Raw genomic sequence first — 23,155 nt, 5'->3', positions numbered from 1 at the left:
GCTATGATGGCACGAGAGATTGGAAAATTGGTTGGCCACACTTTGCAGTAAATTGTTCGTGATATGAGCAGACAAACTGTTGTGCCGTGAAGAAAATGGCATGTCTGAACTATAAGCAACGATGGTTGACCACTGCACAAAAGCGTAAAGCATGCAGCATATTGGGTGCTAATCTAATGGAAACATGTCATGATGTCCAGTAAAAGATCTTTTGGAGAACAATGTTGATGTAACGATCAATGGGACAATGACAGTATAACATTGATGTTTAGCTAGCATTCCATTTCCACCAAAAACAGACCACAGGAGGGGCAACCTGATGAGTGCAATATGATATCCAGTTGAATACAATTTGTCATTTGAACTGAGTTCAACTTTCTGGTGACCAAAGCTGCAGTGAACTATTCAGTACAGAATGGCGAGGGTGTTCCACTACATTTTTGTTTCTTGCTCTAAATCATGTACTTTCAAGCATTACAACTATATCTGCAATTATGCAGAGGGGTTAACAAGAAGCAATTTGATTAGCAACCAGAATCTAAAACGCGAATTCAATGAATATTAGGCTAACTAGACTACAGAGCATATCAGCACAAAAAAAAACAAGCTATTGGTTATGTCAGATGGGATTGAAAGTGCAATCTTCCTTTATGGATTGATGTTGCATTCCTGCAGGAAAGGTTGGTCATAATCTAGATACTTTGACCAGTAGCTTTGGAACTTGGGCAGGCCAATCTCTAGCCAGGGCTTCATGTTGCCATTGTAATGTATGACTGCGGCACGTTCAATGTCTCTGCTGTTTACATGGGGGTTGTAACCTAGACCAAGAACATGCCACGACCGGCTGAGGGGGAATGTCTTGTTCCAGAATGTGATCAAACCTGGAGGGAGAGTGCCAAGTTTCCAAAGCGATCTGTCTTGATTCTGCAGTTAAATATGATGTAACATGTATTTGATCAGGTTAAATTATTCAGTACCAATCATAGTCGGTACACATGACAAAGTGAACAAAACAGACTGAATTCAAAGGCACTTGAATTATTAAAAGTTGTGAAACAAATTTTCTATGTTTGTGCATATGTATTTTTCTACAGAATATGCAAGCTAAGATGTTTTGTTAATTATAATTTTGCATAATGTAAGCTGAAAACTGAATATGGAAGTTAAATAAAAATACACAATGTTTAATAAATTTCTTTCCTAGGGCCACAGTATAAATAATACTTTGCAGATGATTTAGTTCAAAGTGTTGTTGGCGTTTCCAGTACATCCTTTCTAGGTATAGCTTCAAAGTCCTACTCGCTACTGAGCTTCAGTACAGACAAAACCCTACTACACACATGCAACAGAAGTAGATTTAATTTTCATACATATGTTTAAAACATCAAAAATAAACTTTGATAAATAAACCAGTGTGAAACGAAGGTTGTGAGCATCTTACAAGCTTCTGCCATGAGTGATAGATTTGGGTTATGTTCTGCCTCTTCCATTCAGCCAGATCAAACACATTCATTCCAAAAGCCCAACCACAAGCATGGGGGTCAAAATTCTTGGCAATAACATGATTTGAGAAATTCAGGTAACGATCGAAGCGATGGAAGCTCTCTCCACAAGTCTCGACAGCACCATTTACCTTCCCCTTCATATTGATTGACCAGAGGCCAGTCAGATCCTTCTTTACTACTATATCATCATCAAGAAAGACCATCTTGTCAAGCTTTGGATAAATCTCAGGTAAGTAAAATCGCAAATGATTAAGGATTGACAAATATTTTGGATTTCGGTATTTCAAATTTGAATCTGGGTTTGCACGATTTGTTCCAAAGTAGTAATCAATCATGGACTGAGACCCAAGTTGTTTGAGCACTGGACTGTAGCTGTCATTTAGCCATGTAAACTCCCCAATGTTCTGTACTTCAATTGTTGCCTTTCCAGGAGGATTAGAAAGGAACCACATTCTCATTGGAGCATAATTCAGTCTGTCAGTTACTATGTGGAAGACATGATCAGAAGGATGCTGCAACCAAATAATTCCATTAAGAATGATGCAAGCTATCTTTCAAATTTTAAACTCATATATTGAAGTATTCAACATACATACCTTGGCATTTAACACTGTTGAATTTACAACAACTGCTGTTGCTAGTATATTATCCGAGAACAAGGCATAATGATACAGTTTTGGGTTAGTGAGTTTATGTTGGTTTGGGAACTGCTGCCGATCAGGATCCAATGAAAAGTATTCGTTAGCTAGCCTCAGGGGGAGGCAGTGAAGACCTTTAGGAAGGGTTTTAGCTGCAAGTTGTGTCAGAAAAACAGTCTGCTTCTTGTGTGCATGCAGCTGCTCCTCTGCTGAGTGAAGCATAGCTCGAAGCTTTTTGACAACAATAGAACAATCATCCTGCATCTGTCTGCCCTTAATCAGCATCTGCTCCAGTGCTTTAACCTTCTCATTTGCACTGAACAAGTATATGAAAAAGTCCCATAATTATTGCATGCACTGATTCTATGCACGGTATGAAACTGAAGCTATAATTTGAAGCAAATGGACTGAACTGATGAGAAACTTACTTCTTTGGTAGATCAGTGTCCTTAGATGCATCACCAAGCACCTTTTGGACTTCTCGTATCCTCTGCCTTAAGTCTTTTAGGTACTGGGAATTTGCTCTAATGGATCCAAGGCCAAGGTAGACTTTTGCCTTGATTAACTGATCCTTGATATTCCGGATCCGCGTATCAGGCAAAACAAAGCTTTTAGTTTTACCATCTGTTCTAGCTGTTAGGGAGTTCTCCGCAACAAACTTGTCAGATGTCTGTTTAGGCATAGTCTCCAGTAAAATTTCCTGTAAGAGTTCATGTGATAAAGATGAAACCATGTAACAAACATAACTGCAACACACAAGATCCATGAAGAACAATTAAATTAAATTCTGTAAAATAGAAGAATCAAGTTCGGGAAAAACATTAGGAGTATGTGATTTCCGCGCATGGATGAATATTTCACGACATAAATGTATTGAACCCCATTTGGTCAGAAATTGCATCTATTACATTAAGATGACGTTCTATAATGAAATCCCATATTAAGAGTTGATTTAACAAATTGGAAGGAAAGGATATTGGAGGTCAAGGCAAAACTTGGCAGGAAATGTAAGCATGAAACAAAACAGGCCCTGAAACCAAATCAGTAAGAATCCAGAACTTTCATATATGTGCTTATCAGTATCCTGAAGGAAATGAACAACATACTGAGCCAAAGACGTGCCATAGCTGTTGACGAACACGATCAATACCTATAACTGACAACTGACTCCAACTGCTAGCAGTAATTGACATTGTAAAATGATTAATGTAAACTTGCTTCATTAAGACCCACAGATCAACTAAGGGCTATGTATTCACCCTAAGGTTCTCCATGGCAGCATTTTGCAGACATTAAATTGATGAAGCAAGTGAGCCAATTAATACTTTACATCTGAATTTTATCGGTTAAGTTTATTCATGGTATTCCTCATTTCATAGATTGGCAGTTGACACTACGATTTGACCTGTTATCCCAAGAAAATGGAAGATATCACAACCCTCCAGAGGCCAGAATGTTCTTAACTTCTTATCCCAACCAGGAAGGTACTGGCCATCAAGGGGTTAGGTGTAATAAGTACAGAAAGGCTTCGCCTACCAACCGATTTCAAAGCTTGATCTTAACTGATTAATTCTAATAATGCAATCTTCGAATTCCAGCTTGCAACCTGAAGCTAAATGACAAACCATGGTCCCAAAACTCAGAAAACTAATCCTCAGGTGACAACTCAACTAAAATTTGATAGGATGCACAGAAAGCTTAAAAACTACCAACCTCTGAAGATGATTGCTGCTGTGATCCGGTGGTTTTCTCTTGCTCTTCTGAGTCGGTACTCACCAAGCCACCATCCTGTGCCTCCCGCCTCGGCACTTGCTCGAGCACTTCGATGCCATCAGCAGCCGCCGTGACTTCAGAGAGCACGCAGCTCTTGTGCTCCCCTGCCTTTCTCGATGGCAATTCTAAAGACAGTTTGTGTGCAACGATCTCAGAAGTCAGAACACAAAAAGTCAACAACAACAACAGCAACAACAACGCAAATCTCTACGAAAGACTCTGCAAATCCGGGAACCTACAAACACAAGATGCAATGAAACAAACAGAAGAGTTACCCGCACCTTGCCCCTCAGATTCAGTCGATTCTTTCGACAACCCGCCCAGTTCATCCGAGAAGACAATGCCGACAGGTTCTTTCAAAGAGCTCACAGTTTCCTGCATACAAAGCAAAGGGAAATCTATAATAACTCGTCACCCTGGTCAAGAAAAATACCCAAAAAAGGGAGTGAAAATTTACCAGAGGAAGCGCATTCAGCTTGTTTGCCTTGACGCCACGGCCCTAGCACACCATTCAACCCAAAAAGAAACCTGTCAAAACCCCAACCAAAATCCATATAGAATCCCAAATCCACCAACCAAAACAAAAAGAAAAAAACCCGAAAACCCCACTCATCTGATTCGTGATTTCTCCGGGGAAATCCCGCATTTCTGGAAAGAAAAAAAAACAAGGCAGCAAATCTGTAAGAGCGCCAATGCCAACAAAAGACGGCCTCAAATCTCAAAACAGATCACGCCGGGGGAGCACGCGCTTACGGATGGGGTTGAACGCCGTCGGGAGGCGGCTGGTGTAGAACGCAAGGGGGGAGAGCATCGTGAGGGCGAGGGCGAGGAGGAGCAGGAGCACCGACCTCCTCGTCCTCACCATCTTCGAGTTTTGGTTTTCTTCAATGTGTTTTGTCTGCGTTTTTGCTTCCCCTCACTGCAAACATTCCTCCATGGGCATGTCTAGCAGTGGCGAGTTTTGCATTTCGGTCCCCAAACTAAGTTTTGCACTGCACCCTGATCATGACGCTTCAGAACTCGTTTGATTTTTTTTAGTTTAAGTCATAAGTCCCGTTACATCACATGTTTATACACCAATTAGGAGTACTAAATATAGACTGATTATAAAACTAATTTTATAAGCCGCGACTTAATCACGAGACGAATCTATTAAGCCTAATTAGTCCATAATTTGACCATTAATTGCTACAGTAATCGTCCGCTAATCGTGTATTAATTATACTTAATAGATTCATCTAGAGTCCTAATTGCAACTTATGCAATTAGTTTTATATTAAGTTGGCATTTGAACATTCGAATTAACAACCGAATATTCGATGTGACAGCAACTTAAAAACCAAACGAGGCCTTAGAATTTCGGTCAGCTAGAATCTAGAATCTCAATGACAGTCTATTTATCGAAATAGGTAAAATTTATAAAGAACTATCCTAGCTCTACAAATTTGAAATCGAACTTCCATAGATAGCATGAATTTTTATTGTGAAGGGATAATGACTCAACATTCAAAAGTAAGGATTTGATAAGATGAGAGGGGGTTGAGCTCGAGTTTTGGTGGCTAGTGGTTGTTCGGCTGGCTGTGGCTAGTGGCTGGTGCTGATTTGTTGTGAGAAAAAAGTACTGCTGACTGGCTGGTGGCTGGTACTGATTCGGTGTGAGAGAAGCACTGCTGGCTGGTTGGCCAGCAGAACAGAGTAGTGTCTCATAATTTTGACAAACATTGTAATTATATTGCATCTATCTATGCAAATACATACCATTAGTATTCAAATTGGTATCCTTGTGGTCCAGAAAAGATATAAAAAAAAGAGAAATATGTATGGAGTGTGCGGTGTTGGTGGACAGTACCCTTTGGAATGGGAAGATACCACAACAACCTCAGAAGTAGCGCCCAATGAAATATAACACCACGAGAGCCTCTTCAGAACACAAGTGTGCAATTATTCTGTATTCAATGTCCCGTTAATGATAGTTTCTCGGTTATTTATAGGGGGCTGTTCAACTACCCTCTACAACATTTACACCTTTGACCCTCACCGACTATATTCCTCAAATATTCTCAGGTACATCATAATTTCCTCACTTATTCTCACTATACAGCTCAGCACCTACCAAAATCTGAAATCCTAGCAAAGCTCTAAAACGTCAATCCTTGCCACTAATCCACTAAATCTCCAACCCAAACTCCATAATAGACAACTAATCAGCGTAGAGAAGGGTAAAATCGGACTCACCTTGGTTTTCCCCAAACCCTAGGGCAACAGGAAGGGAGGGGAAAGGGCCAATCCACCTCGAAGATACACCTCTCTGTGCTCCTCTCGCTCTCCTCGTTCCGTTTTGCTATTTCCCCTCAAGGATTAGGCGCTGAGTTGGGGGATTTAAGGGTGGAGCAGCCATGGGAGGAGGAGCATGAGAAAGAGAACGAGAAGAGAGCAGGAGGCGTCGGCCAGGGCGGCCGAGGCGAGCTGCTGTGTGGCGAGGGCCGGGGCGACCACGGCGAGGACAGCCGGGGCGGGGCCGCGGCGCGGTGAGGGCCGGGACGGCCACGGCGAGGATGGCCGCGCGGCCAGGGCGCCGCGGCGAGGACGGCCGGGGCGGGGCGCCGCATGGTGAGGACGACCAGGCCAGGGTGCTGCGCGGCGAGGACGGCCGAGGCGGTGCGGCTGCACTGTCGCGCCGAGGGCGGCCCTAGCGGCCGCGCCGAGGATGGCTGGGGCGGGGCCGCCGCATGGCCAGGGCGGCCGCGGCGAGGCCGGCCGGGCTTCGTCCACACCCCAGCACGTCTTCGGGGAACTTGTAGGAGTACTCAACTTGCAGACGGTGTGGGAGGAAGAAGAAGATGACAGTGAGGCCCGCTCGTCATTGAGAGGAGAGAGCTAAACAATTTTTTTGGCATCCAAGGGTATAAAGGTCTTTTTGCAGCTCTGTTACCCTCTGTTACCCTGGGAATGACCACAGAGCTTAGTATCCAAGTAGCAGTTCGATCATAAAAAAAGTGTCTGAGCAGTCATTCTAGACAAGCTGTGCTGGTCTGTACTCTGTAGAGACTTAAGAACGGATAGACAAAACAAAACCCTATGCGCTCCAAGGTCAAGCCTACCTGACTATGCCATCAGCATATACATACACTCTATCTAACATTTCTTATCTTCTTATCCATCAACTCAACTAAGCCAATAACTTCAGCTGTCTAGACTTATCTTTGATAACACTCAATACAATTTCAGTTCAATTCTGAAGGAGTCACATCTCAATCTCACCACTCCTTTATCTTCTAATTTCACGTTTATATTTTATCATCAAATTTTGGCTCTAGGTTGTCCTTCCAAGTCCACCCTTTTCCCCGCTCAAGATATGTGCGCTGCTACCCATTCAGATAGGTATAAAAATGGGAAAAGAACATCACACCAGCTGCCAAAACATTGGCAAAAGGCCGCAAGAATCCAACCTTCCTTGCAGCACCCATCAACCAATGAACCAATCACATAAAACGAGACAAAATAGTAGGAAATTACGCAAGGGAAGAAGTATTCTCACCTCATGGTCGCAGTCGACAAACTGCTGCTCGGAGAGCACCTCCAGCTTGCCGGTAGCGAGATAGTGCGCACCCTAGACATCACAAAAAAAAAATTCACAAATCTCTTCGACATTAAGTATATACTAGATCAAATCAATCAAGGAACCATCAAAAGAACGGCTCCGATCGGCGGATCCATGGCCAACGGATTCCGGGGAAACCGACCTGGTTCTTGACGGGGCCGACGGCGCCGTGGTCCCTCCAGTCGAAGTCCTCGGGGAGGCCGTCGGTGGGGAGCACGGGCGCCTCGTGCGCCGAGCCCCCGAGCTCCCTGAGGAGCGCGCGCCGGGACTTGCGGAGGCCGAGGTAGGTCCGGCGGAACTCGGCCGGCGTCAGGTCGGAGAACTTGGTGATGCCGTGCTCCGCCGACGGGTCCAGCAGCTGGTGGCGGCGCGCGCGGCGCAGGTTGGACTTGAACACGGACAGTCGGTACGCGTGCTCGTCGGCGTCCTTGTAGGACTTGCCGAACCGCTGCACGAAGCTCAGGAAGTGGGACTCCGCGTTCAGATCCCGGTCGTTGTCGTCGCCGCCGGGCACCGCCTGACGGATTAGGGGGTCCTCGGCGTCGGCGTCGGCGTCGGCGTCGGCGGCGGCGACCGCGGCCGCCGCGGCGAGGGAGAGGAGGAGGAGGAGGAGGAGGAGGACGTGATGAGCCATTGGGGATTTTTCATGTAAACCCTCGTTCGGGTGTGATAATATGGAATTTTTTTATTTTAACCCCTTTTTAAATAATATTTTATGTTTAACCGGTTTTATTTACACGAAATAGCCTGTTTGGTTGCGCCACCTGTACTGGTGCGACATATAGGCTCTGTCGCGCGGCGCGACAGGATCGCCACGCTGGCGCACTGAGCCAGCGCTGCGTCAGAGAGGGATGCTGACGTGGCTCAGCCTGTCGCGCACATGCACTAGCGTGACAAGGCCAATGTCCTGGGTCCGCACCAGCCCTTTCTCCCCCACCCTCCCACTGTTTACCTCCTCCCCGACCCAAGCTCCACCCAGTCGCCGCCTCCGCCCCCAGATCCTCCCAAATCCGGTGTTTTGAGGGGGGAAAGTGGCGGGAAACGTTCTCCACCCTTTCCCGAATGTATTGCTCCCATTTTCTCTTCCTCTAACCATGCACATTTGTAGTTATTAGTAGATTGTGGTGTTTAGGGTTTGGTTTTTGATGTGAGAAATAGTGGGGTTGTTGTTAGTATAACCATGATTGGAGGTTTAGGTGATACGCAGATGGTACTCTGCTCGTGATTTTGACGTGAGAAATTACTTGCATGACTCGATTAATATAATTTGTAGGATTGAGTAGTGAAAAGTATAATATGAGATTGATTCAATTTTATTCCATAGTTTTACGAATGTACACATTATAGTTTTACGAATGTATATAGTTTGTTTCCTTGAGTAGTGGAAAAGAATTACTTGCATGAACTTGCTTCGGCTTCGAGGATGCACATGTATGAGGCTGTTTTACATTGGTGATCTTTCACTGATCGGTGCCCCTAACAATACGTGCCCAAACACTCTAAAGGCATCCCTGCTTGCAGAGCCCATCGTAGCGTACCCTCTTGTCCGATTGAATCACATTAAATGGCCGGTGGTGACGCACTGCATAATCAGTCAAGAAAAATTGTAACTCTGGAAGAGAATTAAACTTCACGCCCTTGCGAATTTCTGAACTGTCACTATCAATTACACACTCTCTTTCAAAAATAGTTGTCACAAATGGCTTTATCAATCCTGCTAAGGTCCTTAACATTTGAAACCGCAGGGACTTAAACGTGGGCTAGCTTCAATATGCGCAACTCTTCGGAAGTATAACTAAATCGTTGATCATCAGAGTCTTTTACGTGTATGCCCTTACAAAAGTTGGTGCCGATCTCTATGCCCCTAAAAAGTTTGGTTGCACCTGTCTGCCCTCGCGTTTTTTTTCTGTGACCCGTGTGCCCTTCCATCCATGATCTGTTAAGAGTTAACGGTAGAGGAGCCCTGACCTGTGGGACTTGGCAAGAAAAATATCCATACTACCCCCTCTCTTCCCCATCTCCATCTTCACCTATCTCTTTCTCTCTCCCTGACTTGTCTCTGCTCCAGTCTTGGCCGGCAACCGGCGGCGGCGTGGTGGGCGCTGGTGGACGCGGGTGGAAGATCGAGCTGGCCTGTGCTGCCCTTTCTCTCCCGTCCATTCAAGTTGCAGCTCCTGCACTCCATGTCCTCTTCCAAATCGGCATGAAGCTGTAGCGAGCTCGCGTGCCAGCTTGAGTGCCTCGCGGCACGGGACGTCGAGCTAGCGGCCGCGATTTGCGAGGGCGCTCGGGGCGTGCCGCTTGCTGAGCTCACCGTGCCTCCGTGGGAGGGGAGCTCGAGCGGGCTCGGTGGACGCGAGCTGGCCTCGCGCTGGCGGACGCAGGCGGCCGGCGGCGTGGCGCGGCGCCAAACTGGTGCACTGCCGACGCCATCCGCCGCACCTAACTCCTTTGCTCGAGCTGGCCTGCGCCGCCGCCTATCGCTCGGAGAGCTCCCCTGCGCCGCCTGCCTTCTCCGCCTCCGACAGGCGGACTGTGGCGGCCCCGGCACGCAGCGACCCCACCCCTGCCCCTGCCTTGGCATGCGGCTGCCCCTACCCCGTCGCGCGGCCGCCCCTGCCCCGGTGCACAGCTCCCCCAACGCGCGGCGGCCGGCGCGACCCTGCCCCAGCGCGCCCCAGTCCCAGTTAGCGGCCGCCCCTGCCCCGGCGCGCCCCTGTGGCCCTGGCCTAGTTCGCGGCGGCCCCTGCCCGCCGCGCGGCAGCCCCACCGGCGGCGGCCTCGGCCCGAAATCGAGGGGCGCGACGGGCGGGAACAGGGGCGCAGGGAGCGATCTGGGCTGTGGCCGGCAGCGTGTTGTAGGGAGGGGGAGGCGGCGGTCCCAACTTGCTGCAGCAGCATCCCGGCGGTCTCCCTCCTCCTAGCTAGCTACGTCCCTCGGGAGGGACCTTGACGGCTCGCCCGTCGCCTGCTCTCTGGCAAGGGCAGGGGCAGTGCCTCCTCCACGCGCTGGGCTGGGTCGCTGGGAGGCCGCCCGCCTGCACCAGCGTGCGTTAGGCCCGTCGGCCTCACGCGGCGGGTGCTCGGTCCTCTCGCGGATCTCCAGTCACGGCGGCGGGCGCCTCGGCTAGCGGCGGCTCCCGGATGTCCAGGCGAGCACAGGCGCAAATGGGTCCGCGGGATTGGGTATTCTCCCGCCTATTAGAGAGAAGCCCGCCCGTTAGAGAGAAGGGCAAATACATCTTTCTCTACCTCCGTCTGCCACCATAACCTTCCATTCCATCCAAAAGGGCACACGGGTCACATGAAAAAAGCGCAAGGGCATACAGGTGCAACTAAACTTTTTAGGGGCATAGAGGTTGGCACCAACTTTCATAAGGGCATACACGTAAAAGACTCTGATCATCATTATTAACAGCCCTACCCATTAACCCATCCGCGTACTCCTCATGTCCACCTCTTTCCTCATCAATTGTGTTGGATCCATCGCCGCCATCATTTTTTTGCTCTACTTGGCATCAACAGCATTACCCTCCGGTTCTTCTTCCCCGATGTCTTCATCATCGTCGTCGTCATCACTATTATCATATTCACTGTCCTCTGAACCTAAACAAATTTTATCATCATCTACACCATTCCTGTCATCCTGTGCCTCGAAGTTATCTGGCTCGAAATGATTAGAAGCGACGGCCATATCGTAATCCAAAACAAAAGAAACAGCACAAGTGAGATTTAGGACATCTTCTACAGAGGTTGACTCTTGAGTCTTATTCTCAATACGAAATGGAATTTCATCTACTCTCCCAACTTGTTCTTGTGATCTTGTTCTATGGGTTATTTCAACAACCACCTCCTAACAACTTACATTTGCACGAGCTACTATATCCTTGTACTTTCTCCAATGCATCTCTGATTCCAATGTTATCAAAACATAATGTGCTCGAGATTTACCACAATTAAATCTGCCAAATTCTTGAACATTGGAGGACTATCAAACAGTTCGACATCCTCTATCAACTCAAACTCTCAATTTTCCTTAACCATACCACCGTGAAAAAACCAAACTAATTCGTCCATCTACAACAAAAACAAATCTTTTTACCTACATCACTTATACAAAGAAAGATACTACACAAAGAAAATCACGGTGCCTATTATCCATGAATGAAACCCATATTAACATTCCTACTACTCAATCCTAGAATTCATATTAATCGATGCACGCACTACTTCATGTCCAAATCGCGAGCAGAGTACCATCTACGTATCATCTAAAGCTCTAATCATGAGTACAGCATCAACTACAACACCATTTCTCAAATCAAGAATCAAACTCTAATCACATAGAATAACTAATAACAACTAATGTGCATGGTTAAAGGAAGAGAAAATAGGGGCAATACCACCCCATCCCCAAAACGCCAAATTTGGGGGATCTGGGGGGTGCAGCCGGTGGCGATGCCCTGGGCGGCGCGGGCGGCGCTCGGGTCTAGAGGAGTGAGGGAAAGAAAGGGAGGGTGGAGGAGAAAGGGCTAACGCAGGCTCAGGATATTGGCCTTGTCGCGCCAGTCTGCATGACGCGGCAACCTTGTCACGCCAGTGCATGTGGCGCGATAGGCTGGGCCACGTCAGCGTCCCTCTGGCACAGCGCTGGCTCGGCCCGCCAGCGCGGCGACCCTATCGCGCCACATGCAGTGGTGCGACAGAGGCCATCTGTCGCACCAGTACAGGTGGCACGACCAAACGGGCTATTTCGTCCAAATAAAACCCGATACGGGTTAAACATAAAATATTCTTTAAAAAAAGGTTAAAAATAAAAAAATCTAATATGAGCTATGATATAAAGATATTTTGTGAAAGTCAGAATCAGTTTGTTTTTTGTGTGCTCCCACAAATATAAATAAAATATAATTTCTTTAATACTGATACATGGAAGTGATCTAGGCCCATAAATGGGTTTTGGTGAATAATGACAAAATACATGTATATTTAATTGTGTAATTGAGAATGTGTGCAGGTGATGAGTTTGTATAGGTGAAACAAGTGACGACATTTGACCCCTCAAAAAGGAAATGAAAAAGCGGAAGTTCAAGCGCACTCAAGAAATTAGATTTTATTTTTTGAAACTTGAGTATAGGAATGTCATACTATCAAGAGGGACTTGATTCAAAGGCTTCGATTTGAAACTAGTGATCAAGAGAACCTAAACAAACTTGTGTGAGCCACAAAACAACTCAAAAGAGCAAAAATCAGAGTTCTTCCCTGCCTAACCCGGATACTCCGGGTATAGGGCCGGATACTACGGACCCCATTGCTCGGAGTGACCGGGTGACTGTTTCCCAGCTGAAATATAGGTTTTCCAGGAGTTTCCGGGCATATACCCGGAGTCTCCGGGTAACCTTTGGTTCAACGACTAGTTTTGGGCTGAGGGGTATAAATACCCGCCATACCCCTTCAGCCTCTCTCTCTTGCCACTTTGACAAGCTGAACTCAAACCTAAGCCAAGAAAGAGCTCCCTCACTCCAATATTTGAGTGAGAAGCAAGCAAGAGCAAGGATTCGTGCTAGTGAGCATCATTCCCACCTCTTGAGCACTTGGTTTTGGTCAAGCCCATGGATTCAAGTTTGTTACTCTTGGAGCCTTGTGCTCCTAGACGGCTAGGCGTGCTTGTGATTGCTCGACCTCGATTGTGAGCTGCACAAGAAGTTTGTAAGCTTCATTCCTCGCCGGCGAGGAATTCATAGTAAGTGACCTTGGGCTTGATAGGTGATCTCTCCCTTAGGAGAGGAACATAGGGGTTCTTGAGCACCGTCTCTTGAATCTTTCCTCAACGGAGATGTGGCACCTTCGGGTGTGAACTTAGGGAAACAAATCCTTGTCTCACTTGTGTTGCTTTACTTGATTTCGTTGCCATTTGCTTGTGAGTCATTCCTTTTAGGGTTTGAACTTGATCTACTCGTATACAAGTTTCTAATGCAACCAAACCTGTGGAACATCAACTCTAGGAACCCTTGGTACTTGTACTTTAGCTCGATCTAATTTTAGTATTCAGATTCTTGCAGTTTTCTTTCGTAATTTCATACTCGGAGTCTCTGGGAAAGAGCTCCGGATACTCCGGACCAAAAACCCGGAGTTTCCGGGCTTATACCCGGAGTATCTGGGCTGAGTCTGCATCTGACAAGTTTTTAAATGTTTTTGAGCTGCAGATTGCCTATTCACCCCCTCTCTAGGCATCTTAAGGTCCTTTAATTGGTATCAGAGCTTGGCTCTTCATTCAAAGGGCTTAACCATCCGGAGAGGTCAAGATGTCATGTGATGAAAAGGATCCCAAGAATCCGGTTGATGAAGGCGGAAAAGGCGATTCCGGTGATGAAAAAAGAATGACAAGAATGCAGGGCCGTCCAACAAAGGCAAGAAAGAAAAGAATAAGAATGGTGGAGAAGAGAGTGAAGTAGAGACATCCGATGATGAGATGTCTTATGAGAAGTGGAAGGCATGGAGGAAGGAGAAGAAGGAGCAAAAGAAGAAAAAGTCTTGCTCCCGTATTATCATTGATTCAAGTGATGACTCCGACACCGACTCCAAGAAAAGAGCCTCACGCTCCTTTAACAAAGGAAGCTCATCAAGGTCAAAAGGAAAAGGTGATTATCGAAGAGTTGCTCATGACTACACTTTTTCACTACCTAGTGAGCACAATGCATCAATTCACATGGGCAAGCCACCTTTCTTTGATGGCACCGGATATAAGTCTATAACCAATGGAAGACTAAGATGTTCAGTTATATGAATGCAATCCACAAGGATCTTTGGAAAGTTGTAGAAATTGGGTGTGAAATTTCGGATGAAGATGAAACTCCAACACCGGTTCAAGCATATGTGCCACAAAGAAACTTTCAAGCTTTAAACATCCTACACACATCCGTGAGCCCCGAAGAGTTTGACAAGATAGAAGATGCACCAACAGCCAAAGATGCTTGGGACACTCTCCAAGTAAATCATCAAGGGTCAAGAAAAGTTCGTGAATCAAGAATCAAGACCTTGGAAGATGAATTGAGCCTATTCTCCGTGAAGAAAGATGAAAGTGCCAAAGAGATGTACAACCGCATGAAGAAAATCACAAATCAAATCAAATCTCTTGGTGGTGACAAGTGGGGTGACCGTGAGATTGTGGACAAGCTCTTGACCATTTACATGGCTAGGATGTCACTTTATCTAGCTTGATAAGAGCCGAAATAGGATTAAAATACTTCACCGCTGAAAATATCCTTGGAAGAATTGAAGCTCATCATGATCAATTTAAGAGAGTCAAGATTAACCAAGATCTAGACAAGCTTCAAGAGCAAGCGGCAAAGAACAATGGATTGGCACTCCAAGCTAAGTCAAAAGACAAAGAAAAGACAAACCAATCCTCAAAGAATGAAGACACTAGTTGTGATGATGATGATGAGCTTGATGATGAGCAAACGGCCTTCTTTATCAAGAACTTCACAAGAGTGTTGAAGAAAAACAATTTTAGAAATTTTGGCAAAAATAAGAAGTATGAGCCAAGAAGAAGATCTAATAGGCCGTGCTTTGGGTGTAACAAAGTTGGACATTTCATTGCGGATTGTCCGGAAGAGAAGAAGAAAAACAAAGACACCAAAAAAAGCACATCCAAAAGAGATAGATCAAGATACAAGAAGCAAGACGGGAAAGCTCATCTTGGTCAAGAATGGGATTCACAAGAAGAAAGTTAGTCCGATAAGGAGGATGTTGCAACAATGGCATTCAAAGCATCATCTCCTCATCCTACAAGCTTATTTGAAGATCTCACCGACGATGAGGATGAAGATCATATCATGTGCTTCATGGCTAAAAATTCCAAGGTAACATCTCCAAACTCATCGGACGACGAGATAGATAATGAAGTAGTAGCTACCAAACTAGTCAAGAAATATAGAAAAGGAGCCGCAACTAAAATGATGAAATTAATAATAAAACTAGATGAAGCGGATGAGACTCTTGAAACACAAGAAGAGTTGCTTAGACTTGAGAGAGAGAAATTCAAGGCTCTTGAAAAGGACCTCGCCAATGAAAGGGAGGAAAATAAGGTGTTTGTGAACTCAATCAAAGTCAAGGGTAGCACTCTCCTTGTGTTAAAAGAGTCACTCTCTATTGAAAAAGAAAGAGTGGATGATTTGATTAGAAAATTTTCTTTCGTCAATGACACTAACACTTTCTTAAGAAAGGATAATGAGAAACTTCAAGAAAGCATGACAAGCTCGCAAACTAATCACACGGCACTTGAAGTTCAATTTAATACTCTTTGGGAAAGTGCTTCTAAGACTAGAGAAACATCTAATTCATCTAGTCCCTCAACAAGTAATGGTTGTGCATGGTGCTATAACATTGATATTCAAACTTGTGCTACTAACCATGTTGAGATGAATACAATGAAGAAAGAAATCTCTAGACTCACTCATTTGTTGCAAGAAGAGGCTCCATCACATGCTCAAGTCCTAATGAAAAAACCCCTCAATGATGGTAGGTGAGTTTGAGAAACATACCAAGGGATTTGGGTCAAGATACATGAGTAGGTTTGGGTTTGAAAAAGGTAAGAGACTTGGTAGGAATGGGCAAGGTACTCCACAAGCAATTCCGTTTATCAAGAACAAGAACAAGGCCGCCTTGGGTGTTCAAGGAGGTCTAGTGAACATGATCACTCCCATCCGCAAGACAAACGATATGATTCAAGAAAGTGGTCATGTTAAGTTTGTCAAGAGAGGTACAACATGTAATGAGGGTGCTGTGATTGTTGCATCCTCATCCAAGGAAGATAAGTTCAATGCCTCTAACCCAACAAAGATCAAGGCACAAGAATCATCACATGTATCCTTTTATGCCAATTGTGTTTTGACAAGGAACCACCGTGGTAAAGTGGTTGTCAAGTTTGTAGGACACTGTACATGGAACACAAAAGTGAAAAGCCATGTATGGGTGCCCAAAGTACTTGTGACTAACATTGGAGGACCCAAGTATTGTTGGGTACCTAAAAGAAAAGAGTAACTTTATTTTATAGGGATACTCCTCCGATGGCTCAACTTGGGTGATTGATAGTGGTTGCACAAATCATATGACCAGAGAAAGGAGTATGTTTGAAACAATAACCGCATCAAGTGGAGACCATTTCATTACGTTTGCGGGAAATCAAAAGGGAAAAGTACTTGGTACCGGTAACATCAATCTAAACTCAAAGTTCTCTCTCTCAAAAGTTCTTTTAGTTGAGTCACTTGGTTACAATTTGTTGTCCATCTCACAAGTTTGTGATTCAGGCTTCAATTGTTTGTTCACTAACGAGGGTGTTACCGTCATTAGATGAAGCGATGACTCCGTTGCTTTCAAGGGGGTGCTTAAGGGAAAGCTCTATCTTTTGGATTTCTCTTAAGAGAAGGCTCAACTTGACGCTTGCTTGATAGCAAATTCTTGCTTGGATTGGTTATGGCATCGCCGACTAGCTCACATTGGGATGAGAAATCTCAACAAGCTTCTAAAGGGGGACCACATCCTAGGACTAACAAATGTTTCTTTTGAGAAAGATCGTGTTTCTAGTGCATGTCAAGCCGGAAAGCAAGTTAGTGTTTCACATCCATCAAAGAGCATCATCACCACCGTCAAGCCATTTGAACTTCTACATATGAATCTTTTTGGCCCGGTGGCGTACATTAGCATTGGTGGTAACAAATATGATCTTGTTATTGTTGATGATTATTTTCGTTTCACTTGGGTATTCTTTTTGTATGACAAAAGTGAAGTGCAAAAAACTTTCAAGAAGTTTGCAAAAAGAGCTCAGAATGAGTTTGATACCAAGATCAAGAAAGTGAGATGTGACAATGGCACCGAATTCAAGAACACCAACATAGAAGAATATCTTGATGAAGAAGGAATTGGTCATGAGTTATCGGTTCCATACACTCCTCAACAAAATGGATTTATTGAGAGGAAGAATAGAACTCTCACTGAAGCCGCAAGGACAATGCCTGATGAGTACAAGATCTCGGATCAATTTTGGGCAGAAGCAATCAACACGGTGTGTCATGCAATCAACCGCTTATATCTTCACAAGATCTTGAACAAGACGGCATACGAGCTTCTACTTGGTAAAAAGTCTAACGTGTCTTACTTTAGAGTTTTTGGAAGTAAGTGCTTCATTCTAAATAAGAAGCCCAAGAACTATAAGTTCACACCTAAAATTAATGAAGGTTTTATTCTTGGTTTTGCCTCAAATGCTCATGGCTATCGTATTTTCAACAAAACCTCCGGTTGTGTTGAAATAGCGTGTGACGTGACATTTGATGAATCTAATGGCTCTCAAGGGGAGCAAGTTGATAATGTTGTAGGAATGGAAGAACCATCAAGTCAAGCTATCAAGAAGTTGACAATTGGTGAGATAAAGCATCAAGAACAAGTGGACATTGATAATGATGATGAGTTGATATTTCAAGGGCCATCTACATCTACATCCGCTGCACATCCCGGAAACTCCGGATATGAAGCCGGAGACTCCGGACATCATGACCGGAGTATCTGGACTCCAAGTCGGAGTATCCGGGCCACTCAAGCTGAAACGACAACTCAATATCATGATCAATCTCAAGATGATAGAGAAGCTGAACCAATCCAACATCAATCCTCCATTCCACATCCAAGAGTTCATCACATAATTCAAAAGGATCATCCCATGGATAATATCCTTGGAAGCATAAGTAAAGGGGTAACCACTCGATCTTGTTTGGCTACCTTTTGTGAACATTTCTCGTTTGTTTCTTCCTTGGAACCTCTTAAGGTAGATGAAGCATTGGGTGATCCGGATTGGGTAATGGGAATACAAAAAGAATTGAACAACTTCACTTGGAATGAAGTCTGGTCCTTGGTTGAAAGACCCAAACAAAATGTTATAGGCACCAAGTGGGTATTTCGAAACAAATAAGATGAACATGGCGTGGTGACAAGAAACAAAGCTAGGTTGGTTGCTCATGGCTACACACAAATCGAAAGTTTGGACTTTGGTGAGACTTATGCACCCGTAGCTAGGCTTGATTCAATTCGTATCTTGCTTGCCTATGCTACTCACCATGATTTCAAGTTATATCAAATGGACGTGGAGAGTGCTTTTCTTAAGGGACCAATCTCCGAATTGGTATATGTTGAGTAACCACCGGGTTTTGAAGATCCCAAGTTTTCAAACCACGTCTACAAGCTCCACAAGGCGCTTTATGGGCTCAAGCAAGCCCATAGAGCATGGTATGAATGCCTTAAGGATTTTCTCTTAAGGAAAGGCTTTGAAATAGGCAAAGCCGATCCTACTCTCTTCACTCGCAAAGTTAATAAAGATATCTTTGTGTGCCAAATATATGTCGATGACATTATATTTGGCTCTACTAACAAAACTTGGTGCGATGATTTTAGTAGGATTATGACAAAGAGATTTGAAATGTTTATGATGGGTGAGTTGGCCTTCTTCCTCAGATTTCAAGTCAAGCAACTCAAGGATGGCACTTTCATTAGTCAAACCAAGTACATCAAGGATATGCTCAAGAAGTTTGACATGAAAAATACCAAGCCCATCAAGACTCCCATGCCAACTAATAGACATCTTGATCTCAATGAAGATGGCAAGGCCGTGGATCAAAAGGTATATCGCTCCATGATTGGATCCCTTCTTTTTCTTTGTGTATCTAGGCCCGATATTATGCTTAGTGTGTGCATGTGTTCAAGATTTCAAGCTAACCCGAAAGAATGCCATTTGATGGCGGTTAAGAGAATCCTAAGATATTTGGTCTTCACTCCTAATCTTGGTTTATGGTATCCCAAGGGATCATCTTTCAATTTACTTGGCTATTCGAATTCGGATTATGCCGGTTGCAAAGTAGATCGAAAGAGTACTATGGGGACTTGTCAATTTCTTGGCCAGTCCTTAGTAGCTTGGAGCTTTAAGAAGCAAAATTCAGTTGCCTTGTCCACGGCGAAGGCCGAGTATGTCGCCGCCGGTGCGTATTGTGCACAACTCTTGTGGATGAGACAAACGTTGAGTGACTTTGGTTGTCATTTTGATGCAATTCCTCTATTTGGTGACAATGAGAGTGCAATCAAGCTAGCAAACAACCCGGTACAACACTCCCGAACAAAGCACATAGATATTCGTCATCACTTCTTACGGGATCATGAGGCTTAGGGAGATATTGCTTTACAACATGTAAGCACTGATGGGCAACTTGCCGATATCTTTACAAAGCCTATAGATGAGTCAAGGTTTGGTGCTTTGAGAAGTGAACTAAACATCTTGGATTCTCGTAACCTAGCTTGAACTTTTGCATACACTTGTGTGATCCTAGACTAAGTGTTTTTCAAAATGAAAAGATCTTGAAAAGTTTCAAAAATGTGTGGATCTTTGTTTTATTGAAAAGTTTGGTTTTTCACTTTACTTGCTCGAGATCATAGTTCTCCTTGATTGAGTGTTGGTTTGTCTCGAGTCAAGTAATTTATCTCACACCCATTAGATCTTCAAAATCTATCTATATCTTTCATCTCATCTAAATTAGCTCAAAGTGTGCCATATTTGCTCTGAGTCAGGGGGAGCCGGAGTCTCCGGCCCAGGGCTTGGAAACTCCGGACTGTCGGATACTCCGGCCCTGCGGCCGGATACTTCGGGTGGTAATTTTCTGGTATATATATCGCGGGGGTCGGGGTCAAACCGTCTTCAAGTTTTTTTACCATCATCACCGCCTCTTTTCTCCTCCTCGTCTCCACTCTCGCCCTAGGGGCGATTTGCACCTTTCCACCAACAAAAGCTTGTCAATATTTGAAGGAAGGCTCTCCTCCCCTCCGGAAACTCTGGGGAGGCATTGGATTCGAAGTTCCCGCGCTCTCAACGGTCTCAAAGGTACTTTGAACTTCGGATCGCCCGATCTCCCAATGTCGTAGGTTTCTAAGAAAGATCTTTAGGACATCTCCTCCTAGTATGTGTAGGAACCTCTAGCTCAAATTTCATGCTGTTCTCATGGTTAAATCTTCAGTTTTTGAAATCTAGGGTTTCGGGTGCTCTTGTCCGGAAACTCCGGATATAAGCTCGGAAACTCCAGACCCTCTGGGCCGGAGTCTCCGGGGCTATACCCGGAGTCTCCAGGCTGGAACACTCTCGGCACATCTTTCGTTCCCAATCTTGTTTAGCCTTGGTCTTGATCATGTATATCTTTTATCTAGGCATGGTTAAGCAACGTCCCGGTGAGACCATGGCTGATGCGGTGCAAAGGAGGTAAAAGCGCCATCATGACCCTCGCACTCAAAGAGAGGTCCCCCCACTAAATCCTTCAAGGAATTGCGTCCTCGTCATCGTGCAGGCAAGGAACCCGCTGGGAGCAGGGCAAGGAAGGAGCCAAGGAAAGCTCCCTACATCATGCAAGGCCAACCTGCACCTCCTCCATCCCGTGCAAGTATAACAAGGAGGGGCATTGCTCATGACATATGTCCTCATACTCCTCCTCGTCTGCAAGTTGAGTACTCCCCAGAGCAGCGCAACTACCCACATATTCCAAGGCTCAAGAGACCCGGAGTTGTCCTTGGATTCACAGTTGAGATGGGAAGAAACAATTATAAGCAGAATGTGGCTCTTAGGGAGGCTCGCAAGGAAGAAGTGTATGAGTATGAGAAGAGCGGAGGGCTTGAGAGACGTTTTTGGTGCAAGCTTCATGAAGACTTCTATTCCTCAGTCGTGATGCGCAAGTCTCGCGCACCCATTGTCCCTTGCAAGTACATGGATTGGAAGTATTATGAAGACATGAATGATCCCTTCTTTAATGAGGCTATTGCTAAGCGCAAGGAAATGGGGCTTTATGACATCATGGGCTTTAGATATGATTGGAATGAGGAAATCTTGGCTCAGTTTCATTGCTCTTTATATTATGATGAACAAGAAATTGCTTTCTATTGGATCACCGAGGGAGTAAAATATGGAGTGGATTACTTGACTTTTTCTCAGATTCTTGGGCTTGGCACTAGAATGAGGGACGTGATCCCATTCATGTAGAGCGGCAACTCAAGCCGTATCAAGTGCCTTCGTTATTCTTCAATCCTATGTGTGCCGAGGAAGGAAAGACAAGCTATCTCCTACCGGTCTACTATGCATTGAATCAATTCTTTAGAGCCACCATTGATGCAAAGGATGGAGATCCGGCGGCACTTAGATACTATGCTGTAAATCTTCTAGCCCGCACCTTACCCGGTGGACGACCCTTTTGCATCATGGATTTTCTTTGGAATGAGTTGAGAAGGACCATGATTGAGGCTAAGAGGTCACTCCCTGCTGCGCCATACATCATGTATATGATTGATAGGGTGACAAAGGTCACATTTCCAAAGACCATCAAGCATGAGCATCTTCATATGCGTGCCCACTCTGGAGATGCACCACCTCCTCCTCCATCTCATGACGGTTCAACAAGGAGCCCAAGATATGATCCTGCTTCATCTTCTTTGGGTGCCTCTTCATCGTCCCGTCACCGTCACCATGACTCATTTGTGAAGAGGGCCCTCCGCAGTTTGTTTGGGATGTGTAGGAACATTGCACAGGATGTCCATAAGAATCCATGGTCAATCAATGAGATTCGGGGTCACATGGGGCTTCCTTTGGATCCACATCATGAGTTCCCTGAGTTTGATGATCCATTCGCCGAGTGGGACGCCGCCGATGAGGCCGCCATTGCAGCTGCACATGCTCCTCTTCCCCATGTTCGTCGCCAAGCTCGTTCTCCTCATCACCGTGCTTCTACTTCTTCTCGCCGTTCTCCTCCTCGTGGCCAAGAGATCTTTGATGAGGATGAGGAGACCGAGGAAGACGCGCCCCTCGACTATCGTGAGCACCCCGATTCCGATGAAGATGAGGATACCTTCGAGGACGCCGCAAAAGATGATGATGAGTAGATGGACTTCATGCTCCTTTTCATTCCCTTTTTGGCACTTGATGACAAAGGGGGAGTGAAAGGCTCATTTATGTACTCATTTGGGCTTGTATCGCCTTGTATCGAACTTAATGTCGTTTCATTCCATTTCAAATTCCTTTGATCGTTTGTAAGGACTATGTGGTGTGAAAACTCTTGTAATGTGTGCTACTTTGTGCTTAGCTAGCGTATTTCAGGATGTTCTAAGAAATTTATGTTAGTTTGTGACAAATTTGAGCTGTGATGACTGTCTGTTCTTTCTGCGTTTTTCAGCTGAGCCGAATACTCCGGGCTACAGGCCGGATTCTCCGGATTTCCCGTCCAGAGTTTTCGGGCTCTCACCCAGAGTCTCCATGTTCTGCTGCCAAGCACACATTTTTTTGTATGGATTTCATGTCATATGCACCACACACTTGTTTTGCACTCACATGCTCACCCCACTGTATATCATATAAGAGCTTCTATGTTTCTTCTAAGATTTATGCCAATTATTGACATGTCAAGTCAAATTTGAAATTCAAAGTTCATGGCATAGCTTAAGGGGGGACTCTTATATGCTAGTTGTGTGTCGCTTTATGATTATCAAATGAGCTACATGTGGGTTGACATCAATCACCAAAAAGGAGGAAATTGAAAGTGATCTAGGCCCCTAAGTGGGTTTTAGTG

At 45.1% G+C, this 23,155-nt stretch overlaps 2 protein-coding genes across 2 annotated transcripts; one reads left to right on the top strand and one right to left on the bottom strand.

Moving 5' to 3' along the window:
• Nucleotides 1-317: 317 nt before the first annotated feature.
• On the bottom strand, nucleotides 318-8,166 carry LOC120701380 (probable galacturonosyltransferase 4). Its single transcript, XM_039985454.1, has 9 exons — nucleotides 7,660-8,166; nucleotides 7,455-7,526; nucleotides 4,374-4,415; nucleotides 4,198-4,291; nucleotides 3,857-4,041; nucleotides 2,572-2,843; nucleotides 2,102-2,459; nucleotides 1,442-2,017; nucleotides 318-924 (listed from the first exon to the last, which is right to left on the bottom strand). Exons 1-9 carry the CDS (start codon nucleotides 8,149-8,151, stop codon nucleotides 649-651), a joined length of 2,367 nt encoding a protein of 788 aa, XP_039841388.1. The 5' UTR covers nucleotides 8,152-8,166; the 3' UTR covers nucleotides 318-648.
• A 6,122-nt stretch (nucleotides 8,167-14,288) lies between these two features.
• LOC120654256 lies at nucleotides 14,289-14,738 on the top strand. Its single transcript, XM_039931774.1, has one exon. The coding sequence runs from the start codon at nucleotides 14,289-14,291 to the stop codon at nucleotides 14,736-14,738; it is 450 nt and encodes a 149-aa protein (XP_039787708.1).
• Nucleotides 14,739-23,155: the final 8,417 nt, after the last annotated feature.

Source organism: Panicum virgatum, chromosome 1K (assembly GCF_016808335.1).
Source record: "Panicum virgatum strain AP13 chromosome 1K, P.virgatum_v5, whole genome shotgun sequence".
Lineage (NCBI taxonomy): Eukaryota > Viridiplantae > Streptophyta > Magnoliopsida > Poales > Poaceae > Panicum > Panicum virgatum.
This window is presented reverse-complemented; position numbering and strand designations above follow the sequence as displayed.